Source organism: Schistocerca piceifrons, chromosome X (assembly GCF_021461385.2).
Source record: "Schistocerca piceifrons isolate TAMUIC-IGC-003096 chromosome X, iqSchPice1.1, whole genome shotgun sequence".
NCBI classification, from domain to species: domain Eukaryota; kingdom Metazoa; phylum Arthropoda; class Insecta; order Orthoptera; family Acrididae; genus Schistocerca; species Schistocerca piceifrons.
The window spans coordinates 320,420,107-320,439,116 of record NC_060149.1 but is presented as its reverse complement, the minus strand read 5'-3'; the positions used below and the strand labels follow the sequence as shown (position 1 = coordinate 320,439,116).

Genomic DNA, 19,010 nt, shown 5'->3' with positions numbered 1-19,010 from the left:
AGACAACAGCTGTCTATCTGAAAGGGCAGTTTACCCAATTTCAAAACTGGAATACTGGCACTTTCTTTCCACTGGGAAGGGAATTTCCTCTTGCTCAGGGACTGTTAAAAAGGGCAAGTATATGACATCAACTAGCCATCAACAAGTGTTGACGCATGTGGTTGTGCACCCAGCCTGGTCCAGGAGCAGCGTTGGGGGAGAAAGCAAAGGTGCTGGTGAATTCCCACTCATAAAACAGGCACCAGGCAGCGGAGAACAAAAGATATAGGGAGTCAGTCCAGTCAGTGTTTGAGAAGATGGAACACTGACGGATGCCGAGGCCTCGGCGAAATACCAAGCAAAATACTCAATGATAAGAGTCTGGGCTGGTGAGTAAGCACTGTTCAGGGAAATTCCTGGGGCAACTGTAGAAGTATGGCAGCCAAAAATGCACCTGATCTTTGTCCACACCTGTGAAGATGGAATATGCAGCTCTATGGCAGCGACATAGCACTTCCAACAAATCCATATCTGGCATTTAATAAAGTAACGGAGATGGGCAAAAACCCATTTAAAGGCCAGGAGACTGAAGCCATTTGTAGGGTTGGAGGGTATGATGGCAGTCTGCAGCAATTTTGGGGGTCCACCAAAGAACAGTCTTCCGTTGAGAAGAACCCAAGGAAAAAGAAATCACCAAAGCAGCTGGTAAAAGTATGGCATCGGTCAAACTTGACATGGACTCATCAATGCCATTGTGTAGTGGAGCGTATGGGATGGCAGCTGAGGAAAAGGCATACCAATCTGCATTAGTAAAGGGCCTCCTAGGAAGGCGTCCAGGCGAGTGAAGCTACAGGAAAGGAAAGACAGTCGGAAAAAAATCACTGTCACACAAATCGTCATGAACTCCCCACTGAATGGAGGGGAGAAATTCAGAGCTACAGATGGAAACATCAATGGCCGAGAAAGTGCTGTGAGGCACACTACAGTGCATGGGGGCTCCACTGTCGAGGAGGCAGTGATCTACGCCTGCCAGTAGGTCTTCAATAATCTTGCCCTGGTCAGTGGTTTTGTGTGTGTGTGTATGTGTGGGGAAGGGGGGGGGGGGGGAGGAGGGGGGGCTGACCTAGTATGCAGTGCCGGAATTTGTTGGTGGTAATTGTCTGGGTGTTTTTTTTTTTTTTATTATGGGTCTATTCTTCTCGAGTTGTGATGTTTTGAGTATTTACAGTGTATTGCATGCATTTTAATTTAGGTAGGAATGTTTGATTTTTGAGGTGCTGTGGTTTTGTTTTTATTTTTCGTAGTTGTAGATGTTGGTTTTTTGGTACCAATAGTTGTGGTTGGCCTATATGGGTCATCAGAAATGACCGATTCCAATTTTTGTAGTTTAGTTGTAAGTATTGGTGTTTTGGTCTTGTCATCTGTGGTTGACCTATATAGATGAAGGGAAGTGTCCGATTCCTGTAGATTATGTTGGTGTAGAGGAATGTTGTAATTTTGATATTTTTGTCATTTTTTTTGTTTTGGGATTGTGATTTTTTTTAACTATTATATTTAGCTTGTCCCCAAACTAAAGCTCTCAATTTCCAACATTGTCCCGTTAGTTTGATTTTATTTTTAGAGGGAGATGATGATGTCTTATTTATATGTATTTTCGTGTTAGTTGCCGTGTGTATGTAGTGACGTCATAGGCACCATATTGGAGACACTTAGAATAGCCATTTCCGCCATACTGATGATGTCATGGGTCAAAGCAGGTGAGTGGAATCGGATACTTCTGTAATCCCTCTTCTTTTGACCACAAGAAATTGCTACATACAACCACCTGTGTAACTGAGGTAAAACTGCATACTCAGTGCAGGTCACTACAATACAGCACACTGTATCTGCAATTGTGAAAGGGAAAATGCAGCTTCAGTACACTGATCAGTCTGTGAACATGCCTCACGGAGCATTTCAAGCTTACAATATGTGTACATTATTGGTTTATGGCACGAAAGGTTGTCATCACAGAAAGTTATCTGCTAAATTTGTATTCATATCAATGATGTCATTTGCATATTCAAACACTTATCATGAAACATACAACACTGAAGATCTGTCTCTCAGTTATCACCGTTAGCTACAAGTTATGGCTCATAGGTACCACTCCCCTATAAACCACTGGCCTTGTAAGCACACTCCAGGGCATGTTCTTAAGCTACCATCACACAGTTCTCTACAAAATTGACACTTGGTTGTCACTGTACATAAGTTTCCACTTGCATGTCAGCAGCACTTTCAACCTCATACACAAGTTCAGCAGATGTTTGGGGTGTCCTGCTTCATACACTTACTTCCAAGCCCATTTTTGATACCTCATTAAAAGAACTTGTTCATATAAGTAAACAAAATAACAATTACAGTTATGCAACAGTAAAAAGATTGTCTTGGACAATAATTTTAGTACCTTGTACCGTCTTCTCTACCTATGTTGCAGTCCTGCAAGTGGATGTAACGATGGTGTCTGCTGTCATGACAAAAAATAATCTGCCACACTACTTACACCTGTTGTTTTATCAGAGCTGATTCAGTATATGTTGCTAGTGAAGGAGGGCAAACCATATGCTGTCCTATCACATCCCACATTATATTCAATGGGGGATAGGCCTTACGTAAATTTAAGGTGGAGGGAGTGAGGGGGGAGGGGGGGGGGGGGGGGGGAGGAAAGGAAATGATATTATCACCTGGATTGGGACTTCATGTGGAATCAGCAAGTGAACAATGTATGCCGGGTGGACTCAAACCCTGGATCTCCTGCTTATTAGGCAGCTGTGTTAACCGTTGTGGATTCATAGCGCATCAAGGTGTATCAGTTATACGAATGTGTGGTGTCTGTTTTTCAGACATGTGTAACAGAACAGACACCATGCATTCATATAAGAGGATAAGTCTGTTGATCATGCTGGCCAGAAATGAAAGGACGGAAGATTAGGAGTTAATGTTCCGTCGATAACAAGGCAGTTACAGATGAAAGATATGCCGGGACTAGGCAACCATGGGGAAAAAAATTTGCCATTTAGTAAGAATCTCACAGTTTGCCTTGAATAATGTAAGAAACCATAACAAATTAAAATCTGGAAGGTGTCAAAGGGATATAAGCCCAAGTCCTCCCAAAATGATGTCCACTGCCTCGACCACTGCACCAGCTTGATTGGTAGTTCTGGTCAGGAGAGTTTTTAAAACTCTTGGGAGCCTACATTTGAAAACAAAAAAGTACTTATAATAATGATGGATTTACTACTTAGATTTCAGAATGAATTTCTAACTGGCAGCAATTTACACAAACATTTATAAGACAACAAAGATCATAGGCCTAAACGAAAAAGTGCCATATGAACTTTTCATTATATAGCAGTATATACTGGGTCAACAGAAGAGTTCGATCCCACACGTTGCCTTTAACCCGTGACAAAAGGCTCTTGTGTGATGTCATAACAGCGCGGAATTTAGTTTATGAGTGTGGCGTGTTTATAGGTGTCATTTTGCTGCAGTCGGTGGTGCCTTCTGGTGGTGTGTTTATGGGTTGCGCGTTATGTGGTGTATCAGGTTCATTTTCGTGTTACTGCTTGACCTGTGAGGTATTGTTTTTGACCGTGCTTCAACAAGAATTGGTTTCAGTGAGTTAACGATTTAGTTTGTGTTGTGTCTACATTATTGTAGTGCTGTTTGCTGTATGTTGTGTGTGAATTTGTTTAAATTAATTTGTTGCTGCCTTTGTTAGGTATTGATATGGCAGGTAACAACAACAGTGCACGTTTGCGTGCGGAGATGGGGGACAATGCTTTGTCCCTCATCAAAATTTTGCAACTTTGTGGGCTGTGTGTGTGTGGCTGTGTGTGATTGTGGTGGCTTACCTAGAGTGCAGCGCTGGAACTTTTTTGTGGTAAGTAGTCATTCTTTTCGGTGTATTATTTGCGTGTTATGATGGTTGGCGGGGTACTTCTCAGTTGTTTGGTCAGTGATTTGGTATCGTGAGCTGCTGTTGTCCTACATAGGTGAAGTGAAGTGTTCAATTCAATGTGCGGTTGTAGCTATGGGTCTTTTGGTATAGTGAGCTGCTGCTGACCTATATAGGTCCAGGTAAGTGTTTGATGACAATTTCGTTTGTCTAGGTGTTGTTTTTGTTGTACTAATAGTTGTGGCAGTGGTGTAATATTTGGAGTTTTATAATGTGGTATCAGCAATTGCGCTTGAGCTATGTAGGTGAAGAGAAGTGACCGATTCCAGAGGATATTGTATGTAGTGGAATTTGGGAATTTTCTGTTATTTTATTTTGTCATTTTCTGTCACTGGTACAGTGGTGTGTGTTTATATTTTTTGTACCCACCCAAAACCACCAGTTTCCCACGCTTGTCCCATTAGTTTGACTATATTTTTGGAGGAAGAAGAGTGTGATGGTTTTTCGATCTATTTTCATGTTTGTTGTCATGTTTACATACTGACATCATAGGTGCGATATTGGAGTCTTAGTGAACTGTTGTTTCCGCAATATTGGTAACATGATGGGTCAAAGCAGACAGGTGGAAGCGGATGCTTCTGTATTCCCTATATACTATTTGTTGTATTAATAATGTAATGCAGAATTATTTTATCTCCTGTTGATAGCTTTAAGGCAGCAACTTGAAAACTGCTCAAAAGGTGACATTGTTTTCCACATGGTTTCACAATGTGGACTTTGTTGTTCAGTTTGAATATTAATTACACCTGCCTATAAACAGATTAGAGAATGAGCAAACTCTTTTGTTGTTGATGCATAGAGTAGCAATCCCAATACATGAACCAATATCACAAAAAAATAACCATATATAATTTGTCTACCGTTAGAAACATTCACTGAAATGCTGCTATTCAAAGCAGTGGGCAAAATAGAGCTACACAATGTGCACTGCCTACAAACAAAAAGCCCAAAATATGCACTAGCATTAAGTCCAAATCACCTGATCACAGTTTTGTTATTTCACTAAACTCACTATTGAGCACCAGTTATTACTTATTCTGAAGCTGCTGTAACATTCATAGATAATATATCCCTCATTTAGCCACAGCTTTCCCATCATGCATATGTACAGACATTAGATATGCGCATAATGGTAAAAATTATACTAGCAATGACACAGTCAAATCAACCGGACATAAAAACAACAGAATGGCATCAACTGGTGCGGGCATTTACACAGCAGACAAAACACAGGGCTCATTTTTAATACTACACTAGCTTTGTAGTTTGTTATGAGAAAGTTTATTTAACCATTTAGAAGACTGTTGTTCTACATCAAACTGCTAAAGTACTGTCATGGTATATGCAGATTCCTCAGGGTCACTACGTTTTTCATAGTTTATGTACACATATAAAATATGCTCAAAAATATAAGCTGGAGGTTTGCATTTTGTGTAGGACACTTTTCTGAAGCCACCTTGGCATATAAAACTTTAGCCACATCGCTGCAGTATGAGATCAGCCTATTACCACAACCTTTCATTTATGTTCACATCACTGACACTGTCCAAACCTACCTAGCCTTCTGGCTACACTACAGACCAGTATGTCATAACGAAGAATTTGGGATGATGGGCCATACATACTCTAGCCACTTCCCCCTTTAATCATACAACTTTAGATCAAGTTTATACTTTCTGTATTTTTCCATATCAAACAATACAACAGATGAGATACAAACACATACTACTGCTGTAAACCATTTTGATTAATAAGGCTGAACTCAATATTACTTCAAAATCTCTAAAGTGTATCAAGCATTAACTGCCTTTGACGTGCTTCCAGCTCACATTTGAACCACTTGAAAAATATGACACAAATACCAAAACAATGAAAGCAACAATAATTACCAAATGTTCTAATTAGGGCAACTATCATGTTATTGATTTGTTCAAATGTAACTGCGGCAGTAGCATTAACACAGCACCCTGGAATGGTCCATAGTAACGTAAAGGCGTAATGTTGAAGAGTATACATCGATGGCCGAAAGTCTTGTTTCCTAAACATTCATAGTATCAACTGATATAATGTTTATGTAAGGTAGTTAATTTTTGTTTTATACGAATCTTGAATACATTTTGATTGAAAACGCCAGTGTTCTAATCAGTCTAATGCCTGCTGAGTAACTAATTTGTAAACAATATGTTTCTTCTTAAATTTAACGAGTGAGTCACATTGTCAATAAAATGAAACAAACATCAATAGGAGTTCCCTAACAACAACAATGGTTTTGTTTAGTAAACAAAGTGTGACAAGTGCTAACAGTTCTCACGACTCCATAGTTTCAGTGCATGTGAAAAATTCGTCTGCTACAAGCTTGACAACCAAAGGGACTACGGTAAATAGTGATTTAGCTAATTCTATAGTGCTTACGTGATTTAACAGGAAACTTTCCATCTTCTGAATCAGAAAATCGTCGATGGCTGGGTTCATCAACACTTCTCATATGAGTGACAGTTTTTTCGTCGAAAACCAACACTCTTGCAGATTGCGAGTGAGAGCGAACTCTCGTTCGACTTGGTCGATTGGCAGCGTTTTCCATTTTTCTCATGATAAACAATATCAAAAACCTTTGAATACCCTTAACTCACTGATGAATTAGCGCTTGATAATGTATTTTAAGATAGCTATTCGGTATACATGACATCGTACTGTCTGTAACCTGGATAGTCTATGTTTTTGTAAAACTAAAGCTTAACTCCACTTCCACACTCATTTTATAAAACGTGTGTGCTCCCATTCCCTCAACGTGCATCCTAATTACGTGAACTACATTTTAGCTGCTTCCACGCCACAAATGCACTGCCTTTACTAAATCTCTATTGATGTTTTGTGACGACAGTCGAACTGTTCAGAAACAAACACTACTATCGATAGGCAACGACCTTCTTGAGTAAAATGTATTTGACAATTTCTGTGAACTTTAGATATTCTTTTTTTAAGCAAATATGAAAATATTACGCTATTTGCGTCTACATGCATATTCTGCAAACTACCGTCAAATACTTGTTAGAAGGCACTTCACATTGTTGAACATGTTACTGTTTCTTCCACCTCCCAAAGTGTATGGAAGCATATTCCTAGAATTCCCATTGTAGATGTTCCTGTAGGCCAGATAATAGGCGTATATGCTCAGCTTCTGTCAGTTCAGGTTTTTCAGCACTTCTGTGACCGTTATCTTACGAGTCAAGCAAACATTCGATCATTCATGCTGTTCTTCTTCAGATACTTTTAATATCCTCTGTTAATCCTGTCTCGTATGGGTTCCACACATGTGAACTATATTGTAAAATGGAACACACATGCGTTCTGTAAGCAACCTTCTTTGTAGATTGATTGCGTTTTCTCTGTATTTTGCCAATTAACCGCAGCGTGCCACCTGCTTGCCTACGACTAAACTTATGCAACCATTCCCTTTAATATCCATGCAAATTGCTACTCTCATGTAGTTGTACAAGTTAACGTATTCCAACAGCTTCTCGTTGATATTCTGATCATAATGTACTACATATCTGTGTTTTGTGAACCACACAGTTTTAAATTGCTGTACAATTTAAAGGAAGTTGCAAATCTTTATACCATTTTGAAATCTTACAAAAATCAATTTGTGAAGCCTTTTTCAGATAGTGTGTCACAGATAACTCCATCATCTACGAAAGTCTGAGGTTAATGTTCATATTGTCTGCCTGGTCATTAACATGCAATATGAACAATAAGGGTGTTGACACACTTCCCTGGCGCACACCTGAAGTTGCATTGTATTTTATCTTCATTGATCCACTCAGTCATTCAATGTACAGAAGTGTACAACATGATATGGGAGAGTGAAGCAGATGATGAAAAACCCGTACACATACGACATTGTTACACATAGCATACATCACACAGAAGATATATCAAACATGTATTCTTACTCGATCATTCAACATACAGATGTGTACAACACGATATGGGAGAAGTCAAGCAGATGATGAAAAACCCAAACACATACAACATTGTTACACATAGCATACATCACACAGAACGTACAGAGTGACAGTTATTGAACTATATGAAACAAAATCATAACTTCTGAACGGTTTGCGTTAGGACGTTCAAATTGCACGCTTGGGCGCGGGGCATAATGTGAATTAGTTTGTGCTGTATGGTTTGGTTTAGCAAGGAAGCCAATAAGCAAAATTGGTGCATTTGGGGGACTGATAATCCGCATTTCGCGATCGAGAAGTCTCGTCACCCTCAATGTGTGACTGTTTGGTGTGCAATGTCCAATCACGGAATAAATAGTATGATATTCCTTAATGGCATAGTGATTACCGAACAGTATATGAAGATTTTGGAAGACGATTTCATCCCCATTATCCAAAGTGACTCTGATTTCGACAAGATGTGGTCCACGCAAGGTGGAGCTCGCCCCATCGAAGCAGGAGAGTGTTTGATGTCCTGGAGGGACACTTTGGGGATCGCATTCTTGCTCTGGGTACCCAGAGGCCACTGGCATGGGCCTCGATAGGCCATCATATTATCCAGATCTGAACATATAGGACTCCTTTTTATGGGGCTATATTAAAGACAAGTTGTACAGCAATAAGCCTAAAACCTTTGCTGAGCTGAAAACAGCAATTCAGGATGTCATTGACAACATTGATGTTCAGACACTTAAGAGGGTCATGCAGAATTTCCCTATTCGTCTGCGCCACATCATCGCCAATGATGGCAGGCATATCTAACATGTCATACCCTAAATCCGAACATCTGTATGTGTTTATGTGTTGAGTAAAGTGTGTGCACGCTGTAGTTTGTAATTAATTTACGTTTTTTCCATAGAGTTCAATAGTTGTCAACCTGTATATCACACATGTATTCTTACTCAATCATTCAACATACATAAATGTACAACATAATAAAGAACATAAATACACATAACACAGATTCACTTAGTATACATCACATTGACTTATATATAACACTGAAAAAGTCTTGTGTACTGTAGAAGCAATACTTGGTTAACAGTGCTCTTCAAGTTTTTTTTTTTTAATTTAGTTCGTTCCTGAATAATTTCTATTTCTTCCGGAAGACAGTTAGATAAAGTTTGGTTCCCATACACTGAACACTATTACTGTAGAGTAAGTTGAATGGGGAGCTGACCTTAATAATGTTTTTGACCTTGTGTCATGGTGGTGACTATCGAGGTTCCAGTCCAATCTACTAATGTTTTGTTTAACAAAGCAGAGCAGTTCAAAAATTTATTGACTAGGGAGAGGCAGCATGTTTAATTTTTTAAAGAGTGGTTTACAGGTTTGTCTTTAATACCTGTACAGGATTGTTCTAATTGCCTTTTTTTGCACTTTGAGTAATTCACCATTCGGTACTATGACAGCAAAAATGATTCCATAACTTAGTACTAAATGGAAAAGCGCATGACACATATAAGTCAATGTGCTGATATTTAATTCATCCATCACTGTATGAAGCATGAAACAGATTTTGCCCAGCCTGGAACTAATCATGTGACTTTTCCATGTTAGTGTGTCCATAATGTCTCATTAGAAAATTCAACATTGCTTTCACTTAATGTTACTTTGGAACCTGGGGAGTTCTGTTCTGTATGGAGTGAAAGGTTATGCATACTGCCTTCTTGTACCAAGAAGCGGTCTGTTCGATGCTAGCCATGAGTCTATTTGGTCTGCTTTTCTGTTGATTACTGGCTGGAGAGATTCAGCTGTATTTGAGATAAGGACATTAGTGTTGTCAGAGAGCAAAAATGACTTACTAGTGGGCAGGGTGGATGAGAGGTCGTTTATATAAAGAAGAAACAACAAAGAACCTAAAACGGAGCCCTGTGGCATACTATATTTTATGACTTATGTAGATGAGTGCACCACACTGAGGATACCTGACTGATTTATTTTATTTATATGAACATAGTGTGCTCAGTCTTTAATTCAACTACTGATGCAGCCACAGGCAGTTCCTCTTATCACATACCAATTTAGCTTTTGCAAAGTATGATGTGATTCACCATGTCAAAAGCCTTTGTGAGGTCAAAGAGGACCCCAGCAGCTCGGCATTTCTTGTCAACCAAGTGTAGGGTAGAATCAAGGAATCCATATATAGCATCAGTAGCTGCTTTATTTTCTTGGAAACCATATTGAACAGAAGAATGAATAATATTTTTTCTAATAAATGAATTTAGTGTGGCACTCAGTGCATACTCAAATATTTTACTGAATACTGACAGCACTGCAACTGTACGGTAGTTTCCAGGATCATCTACAGATTCCTTTTTATGTATGGGTATGATTTTTGCCATCTTAAGTGTTCTTGGAAATACTGGATCAGAACATGAAGCATTTATTACGCGAGACAGTAGATTAGTAATAAGTTTACTGCATATATTGAGAAGGAAGTAGGGGATCATGCCTTCTCCAGCTGATGATTTTTTCGCCCTGCAGCCAGGCGGCTAGCGCGAGTTTTTCAACAATCAGTGAAAATTTCAACTCTACCCAAGTTTAACTCAGTCAGTGTGAAATGTTAGTATCTTTATTGCATCAAAATATTCGAGGACTGAGAAATAAAATTAATGAATTTATTATCTGCATAGATGAATTAGAGTCCTCAAACCCTGCTGACATAATCTGCCTCTCTGAACATCATGTGACCACTGGTATAGAACTTTTAAGTGTTACAGGATTTATTTTAGCATCCTACTTTTGTAGAGCAGAAATGGAGAAAGGAGGAGTTGCCACATTTATCAGGAACTGTCATAAATTTAAGAACATAGACATTCATAAATTTTGCCTAGAACAGCATATGGAAGCATGTGCAACAGAAGTAGAATTTCATAAAAAATTGCTTCATTATATTAAGTGTATACTGAGCACCTGCAGGTAACTGTAATCCGTTCATAAACCACCCTGAAGCTGTACTGGCCCATTTAATAACGAGAAACAGAGAAATAATGGTTGCTGGTTACCTCAATGTAGATTTCCTTAAAGACTCTCCCAATAAGTACTTATTTGAGTTAGTATCACCATCAATCAACTTAATTACCACTGTTAAGTTCCCAACTAGTGTAGCCAATTGCTCACAAACAGCCATTGATAATATCTTTATAGAAAGGTCCAATGAACAACTTATATTACAAAACCAATAGTCAATGGCCTCTCAGACAATGGCATGCAGTTTCTTCTGTTAAATGTTAATACTGAACAGGATATAAAATCTGTTAAATCTCAACTGAAGAGGGTAATCAATAAGCCAAAAATTGATTATTTTAGGACACTCCTCAGAGACATTCATTGGAATGATGTTGACAGTGTTCATGGCATGAATGAAAAATATAACACTTTTGCTAATAAAGTGCTTACCTTATTTGAACACTGTTTTCCCCCAAATCTAACTAAGGCTAGAGCAAAGGCTACAAAGTTGCCATGGATTACTCAAGGAATAGAGGGTTATCTTATAAAAGAAAAAGAAAACTGTATCTGTCAATCCGAAACAGTTCTGATGTTGATGCTACAGTATATTACAAGAAATACTGCAAAATATTAAAGACTGTAATACGGACATCAAAGCAAATATATTACATGGAAAAGATAGTCATATCAGATAACAAAATAAAGACAATATGGGATATAGTGAAGGAGGAGACCAGTAGAACCAGACATGAAGAGGGGCAAATAGCATTAAGATTAAATGATACATTGGTGACAGATGTGTATAGTGTTGCAGAACTTTTTAACAAACGTTTTTTTTCTGTTAGTGAAAAGATGGTGTTGTCAGGATCTGTAGATGCTGTCATGGGATATTTCAGACGAGACATTTCAAGTAACTTCCATAATATGAATTTGACCCTCACTACCCCAGCAGAAGTAATGTCCATCATAAAATCTTTAAAATCAAAAACATCTAGTGGTTTATGATGAAATATCAACAAAGTTAATTAAAGAATGAGATTCTGAGTTAAGTAACATATTAAGCTATCTGTGTAACCAGTTGTTTATGAGTGTAATATTTCCTGAATGGTTGAAATATGCTGAAGTTAAGCCACTGTTTAAGAAGGGAGATAAAGAAATAGCGTCAAATTTCCGTCCAATTTAGCTTTTGCCAGCATTCTCAAAAATTTTAGAAAAGGTAATGTACAATTGGCTTTATAACCATTCTGGCAAAGTCACAGTTCGAATTTCTAAAGTGAGTGTATAATCTAACTTCTTCACCATTTCAGTGCAGCAATGTGTTCATGGTAAATAAGTATTATAGTAGTTCTATTATATGTTTATTACCTTTTAAAAAATTAAAACATTTTTTAAATTTAAATTCAGTGCTTTAATGCGATTTAGTAAATGATTGTTGTAAAATGATCCTTTCATATAGTGTTCATTAAAATCAAAAGTGGAAGGTACATTAGTAAATATTTGTCATGTATTATTGTTTTTCTGACATGTTCTACATCTTGGAGGGCTTCTTCACTACGGATCAATTGGAATTAAAGTAAATCTAACGTAATCTAATCTTTATTTTACTTCTGTTTATCTTTTCTACCCCTGCTCCTGGTGTAGATGATTAAAAATTGTGTTAATGACGATAGTTTTTAGATGTTCTGTTAGTTTTTCCACAGTTTCAATAAAGTATGAGTTAAACTCTTGAGCTACTTCCTCTTGGTCAGTAATTGATGTTGAATTTACTTTGAGTTTAGTGTACTTACATTTTTCCTACTGGTACCTGTTTTTGCATTGATTATTTGCTATAGGCATTTGCTTTTATTATATGAAGACTTCAAAACGATGTCATTTTGTAGTTTTTTAGCAGCACTCACAACATTTCTAAGTATTGTTTTGTATGCAGTGAAGACTTCAAAACGATATCATTTTGTAGTTTTTTTAGCAGCACTCACCACATTTCTAAGTATTGTTTTGTATGCAGTGAAATATTTCGTGAATTGTTCACTGTTGCCAAGGTTAGTCTTACTGAAGGAGAAAAGCACTTTTTTTACCTTCTGTGATGCAGTTCGAGTATGCTCTGTTGTTACATATGGTTCTTGTTTTTAAACGGAAATTATAGTTGAAAATGTTTCATCTACTGTTTGATAGTGGTATACAGTCTCTCAGTTTTCTCTCTTCGTATGGCACAGAAAACTGAGTACATTGCCTTGACAGAAGCTTCTACTTTGTGTTATCATTTGTTTGCGTTGACATTTATATTCCAGAATTAATGTCTCTATGATCAGTGCATCATGGTAAGAAAATCCCAGATTTATAAATCTAATAAAACAATTCTTGTTGCTAACCAGTTGGTTACAATTTGGCTTGTGACCCTAGTTGGGAATGTACCTTTCATATCAAGGTTGCAACAGTTAATAAAATTTTTAAAGTCAGGCTGATCGTTGCCAAATGTTTTTTATTCCAGTCTTTGATCACAATATCAGTTCTTTTGATGATGACCGGTTTCAGTCCGTAATGACCATTCTCAGATCTACACTATATAAATATATATACACCTAGTGAGCGGTGTGTCTTTGAACACAATACAGCAGTACGTATCACAATATATTATCATACAACCAGGGAAATGTACAGATAAAATACGGTAAAACATACCTTTTCTACACCATGTCCTAAAGTGATAAGGCCATAATGGCATCGTCAAAACATATAACTATAATCAGCACAGAATCGTCACATAGATCTAAAATAAGGTGTAGAATAGGCCACATTCTCCACACAGTCATTATTGCAACTGGCTACTGAAGTACAGTAGCTACCACAAATCTGTTTGTCTACATCCTACCTAGATGTCGCTACTGTGGGCTTAGATGTAGTCATCGTTTACGCAAAAAACATAATCTGATAAAAACACATTAGGTAAAATATATGTAGCAGACTTTTAAATATTGATAACTATCATAGAAACCAATTGTGATACATTAAAAGACGAATACAGTTACCCATATAAAATTATTAAAAGGAAATATATGAAAAGAATATGTCCAACCCTTTTATGGTGAATTTATGGTAAAAAATTAATATACATAATATATTGCCTGTAGCAACCTCTAAATTACCTATGAAAGACAAAATGTCTATATCACAGCTGAAAAAAGACATATCAATGATCAGCACCCTCTGTTGGTTCGGCCGCCAGGATGTTATGTAGGCGTGCACCGATCATAAGAACTTAACCACTAGAGGGCTTTCCATACATCGTGCTACGTCTCCCACAGAAACCGTTTAAACACCATATTAACAGTCAATAAATAAAATTATATAATCTGGCCATACATTCCATGAATAGGTAGGACATAATCAGTTACAGGATTAGAGCGACTAATGTATGAAAGTAAGGCAAATGCCTACTGTTCTCGACATAAATCATCAAGCAAAGCTAGGTATGAATACGTGAGGCATTATTTGGTTATCGTAGTATGTTATCAAACAAAGCAAGGTAGGCGTTGGGTACAAAATCGCCTTGTCCATTGAGAACCCTAGTGGGCTCATGCTTTTTGGCTTTGTAAATCTCCAACTCCTCCAACAAGTCGAGAGGGCGACACTTCTCTGCCCTGTGTAGAATACGCATACAACTCTCAATATTGCCTACAATGTGGTCGGTTTCTGCCAAATGCATTCACAATGCAGTTTTGTTATGCACCTTCAATTGCTCCCTGAATCTTATTTTAAAAGAATGACCAGTTTGACCGATTAATATTTGTAACACCAACTACAAATGACCTTGTAAACTCCAGAACCGTCATATTTATCAGAATCTTTACTCAAACTATGTTTTACATGGAGTTTCAGAGTGTTGTTAACTTGAAAACCACATCTAACCTTAGATTTACACAAACACTTTTCTATTTGTTGGGACATTTTTCTGTAAAATTTCATTAGAATAGTTTTCAGGTTTTATTTATTCTTTCTTTTTTCTAGATGATTGTGGGTCTGCCTACTATTTACTTTCTGTTTTTTTATCCTATTCATCATTGCCGTCTGTGTGGAAATTGATTATGACCCTTGATGGTTTTCTTTTCATCACTTTTTCTAATACTGGTGCGAAATTTCTATAAAAGGAGTGCAAGCGCCCAAGGGAGATCTGTAAATTGATATTACATGAACATCAACATCTTTGATTTCAATACCAGACAATTCTATGGCTTTTTCAATAGAGTAGGAGTTGCATGTGTCCAGTGCTGTAGTGCAACATTGTCTTTTACAAATATACAGCTTCCTCCATCTCTGAAGTTTTCCTTGAAAATTGGTGCACAGTCCGAAGTATAGTAACATAACTGATTCTATTTCAAGAGACGCCGTTAAGTGTTCAGTAACGCACAGCATTTGCGAATTTAATAGTTCACTGTTGACACTTGTTAAAAGTTCTGATTCATTTAGCTTCGTCTTAAGGACTTGCACATTACAGAAATACATTTTTGGGGCAGAGTAATATTTTATAGTAGTCAATACATTTCCATAAGAAGATTTTGGTATTGTTTCATTAGTTACAATTGAATGAAGTTCCCAGTACTTCTAATTCTGCTGATTGTTCCTCATCTGAGATAAAATGTTTCGTCCTCGCTGTCAATAAACCCTCAGTCTAGTCACAGATTTTGTTTGGTAACCCATATAGTAATAAGCGTAGGTGTGGTACTGAGTAAAATGTTTTCACATATCAATAAATGTTGCATACGCCTGATTGCCTTGATCTATGGCTTTCGGCATGTCGCATGAGAAATGCGAGTGTTGGGCTTCTCATGATCAGTGTTTTAGTATGCATGCTGGTTGGCAAGGAGGTATTTCTGTTCGAGATACCTCATTACGTTTGAGCTCAGAATACGTAGAAGATTCTACAACAGATGGATGTCAAAGAAAGTAGTCAGTAGTTCGGTGGCTCACTTTTGATACCCTTCTTGAAGATATATGTGGCATGTAGTTTTGCCCAACCACTGGACATAGTATTCTGTTTGAGGGATCTATAGGGTACTATGGTTGAAACATGAACTAACTCAGTTGCAAATTCTGTATAGAATCTGACAGGGATGCCACTGGACCCTGAAGACTGGTTTAATTTTTCGATTTTAACTGTTTCTCAACGCCACTGGCATTACTACCTGTATCACCCATTTTTGAGTGGTTAAACTGGGACAGTATTTCTGTACCTTCTTTGAAAAGGAATATTTGAAAACGAAGTTCAACATTTATGTTTTTGCTTTGCTGCTCACAATTTTGATCACCATGTTATCCATTGAGTGTCTGGACACTAACTTTGGTGCCAATGACAGCCTTTACATATGACCAGAATTCTTTTGGGTTTTTGTGAGAGAACTTTCAATAAGATTCAGGTTTATGCATTATCCTTTAACAGCCAAACAGTAGTAGATTCCATGCAATCAGCCATGAGAACAGCAACACCTGCAGCAGCTCAAGTCTGTGCATTTCTTCTGGTTTAATATTTAAGTAAGCACAACCTACTCTAGCAATTAATTCTTCTATTGAATGAACGAAGTCCAATTGTGACCATTGCGAAATGGTAATCAAGGAACTGGCAGCTGTTTCGTGAACAAATGGAAGCTGCATTGACCACAATGGACCAAACATCGTACAGCTGCAGGAGGTTGTGCCAGTGATGAGTGGCAGGGCGGTTTTCAGCTTCGAAAGCACAGTGAACCTTGGCCGTGTAACCTGTTTGCCAATGCATGGTACAGAGATTCCTGGTCTGGCACCAGGTCGTCAGCTGACCTTGGCTGGTGTGATGTGCCGAAGTGTGGAACTGTTTTGCAAGGAAGGTTGTCTGTGACTAATGGCCAAAAGGCTAGCCCCATGCATCCAACAAATAGGTTTGAGGTATTGCTTCCTACTGATAATGAAACAGAGCACTGATAATGAAAGAGAGCCAGTGGGCTTTTACTCTCCTGCTCATGCAGTGGTATCTCCACTTTTGCGACCAGGGCATAGACAGAGTGGAAAGGCGGGTGGCTGCCAATGATATACAGTTACATTGTTAGGTGCATGATCTTAGGATCTGTCACATGAGGTAAACAAACCAAATCTGAACTTGGTGCATATCCAAGTAGGAACTGAACACCAGATGGAAAAGGCCATCTCAAGACTAGTTGAGAACACAGGTTGTAGTCAGCTGTGGGTCATCGCTCACTTTGGCACCAGCAATGTGTGTCACCAGTGTTCTGAGACCATTCTCAGTTCTCTTTGGAGACTGGTGGGAGTAGCAATGACAGCTAGCTGCATTCTTGAGGTCTCTGCATAGCTGTCAATTGCTGGGTCATTCTGAGGCCTGGACCCAGAAATCTTGCTGGTTTTGTGATGAGATTCACTGTAGATTCCTCAAACTACAATACACGGCAGAAACGTAGAAAGTCACCCTGGCTAGGCGAGGTGTGTACTATATGCTAGAAATAGTTACTCGGTTGTCTTCAAAAAGGGTGATAGATCAGATGCACACAATTACAGACCAATATCACTGACATCTTTCTGTAACAACAGGGTCCACTCTAGGACCCACTTTAGAGACGCCATTTTGGCTGTAACTGTGAGAAAAATATTGACGTGTAAAATACTTAATAACAGGAAAGTATTAAAGCATGCAAACATAAAATATAAGTCGTGGTCGTGTGAGTGGTTCCTGTTTCATTGGTCACGACGTTGCTGTGCTGCCTGTTGCTGTGTGATGGAGAGCGTCCATTTAACCTTCGCCCCTCCCTGTGCTGGCGAACATTCTCTGCATGCTCTGAGATAGCACTGTTGCGATTGTGTGACCTGTTATTATGTGGCTCATGGTAAAGCGAGCGGCAGCCATGCGCCATGTGCAATATAAAACCTTGATAGCGTGAGTACATCTGTAATTAAGCTCTTGTTTTGTTTGATGCATACTAGTTAATCGTAAATAAATTAATAATTGGTTCCTTTTAACGCCCCCTCCCCACCTCCCACTCAGATGATACAAACGGTTTATTAGTTCAAAGAAAACTTGAGCCTTGTTTCAAAGATGTATCCCACTCACACAATTACACTTGGTAATACCTTCCATCTACCCTCGATATGTTGGTGAAAACATTTGTTTAAAGTCGGTTGTAGACATAAAACGTTGTCTGAAATCATACTGAATTCCTTGTCAGTAAATTATTTTGAACTGTTAGTTCAGGAGCCCACTTGAAGTGTAGATGGTTGTACAAAAATACTTGATCTCAGAGCATCAAATAATCCTGAGCATCATAACGGATATAGGAGCATTTGCAGCAAGACAGAATACTGTAACATCCAAATGCACCAAAAAAATTCAAAATGTATCTATTTCAAAAACCAGATAAAAAATCGCTTTATGTCTACCTAAGAAACAGAAGGCTTTTGATACCGTTCCTTATTACAGGCCTCTAAATAAAGTGAGTGCTTACAGAGTATTATCTCAGCTGTATGACTGGATTCATGCTGTCCTTTCAGAAATATCACAGATCGTAATAACTGTAGGAAAGTCATCGAGTAAATCAGAAGTAATATCTGGCGTTTTTGAAGAAAGGGTTGTAGACCCTCTGGTGTTCTTGATCTATATAAACGATTTAGGAGTCAATTTGAGCAGTCCTCTGTATATAACAGCATACTGTTTGCAGATATGCTGTCATTCACCATGTTGTGAACTCATCACATGACCAAAAGCAATTGCAAAATGAGTTAGACAAGATATCTGTATGGTGTGAAATGTGGCAACTCATTCTAAACAATGAAAAGTGTGAAGTCATCCACATGAGTTCTAAATGAAATACATTAAATTTCGGTTACACGCTAAATCATGCAAATCTGAAGGCTGTGAATTCAACTGAGCGCGTAGGTATTACAGTTACAAATAACTGAAATTAGAAGGAGCATACACATAAATGTTATGAGGAAAGCAAACCAAAGTGTGTGATTTATTGGCAGAACACTTATAAAATACAAGAGGCCTACTAAATAGACTGCCTGCACCAAGGTTGTCCATCCTCTTCCGGAGTAGTGCT

The 19,010-nt window shown here is 38.1% G+C and overlaps 1 protein-coding gene across 1 annotated transcript in view; it reads right to left on the bottom strand.

Moving 5' to 3' along the window:
- Positions 1-6,860, bottom strand: part of LOC124721608 (microtubule-associated serine/threonine-protein kinase 3) — a 263,031-nt gene extending 256,171 nt beyond the window's left edge. Inside the window, exon 1 of the mRNA XM_047246660.1 lies at positions 6,392-6,860. Within this exon, the coding sequence (XP_047102616.1) occupies positions 6,392-6,569 (178 nt within the window). The 5' untranslated portion in view covers positions 6,570-6,860. The remainder of the gene's footprint in view (positions 1-6,391) is intronic.
- Between the last annotated feature and the right edge of the window lie 12,150 nt (positions 6,861-19,010).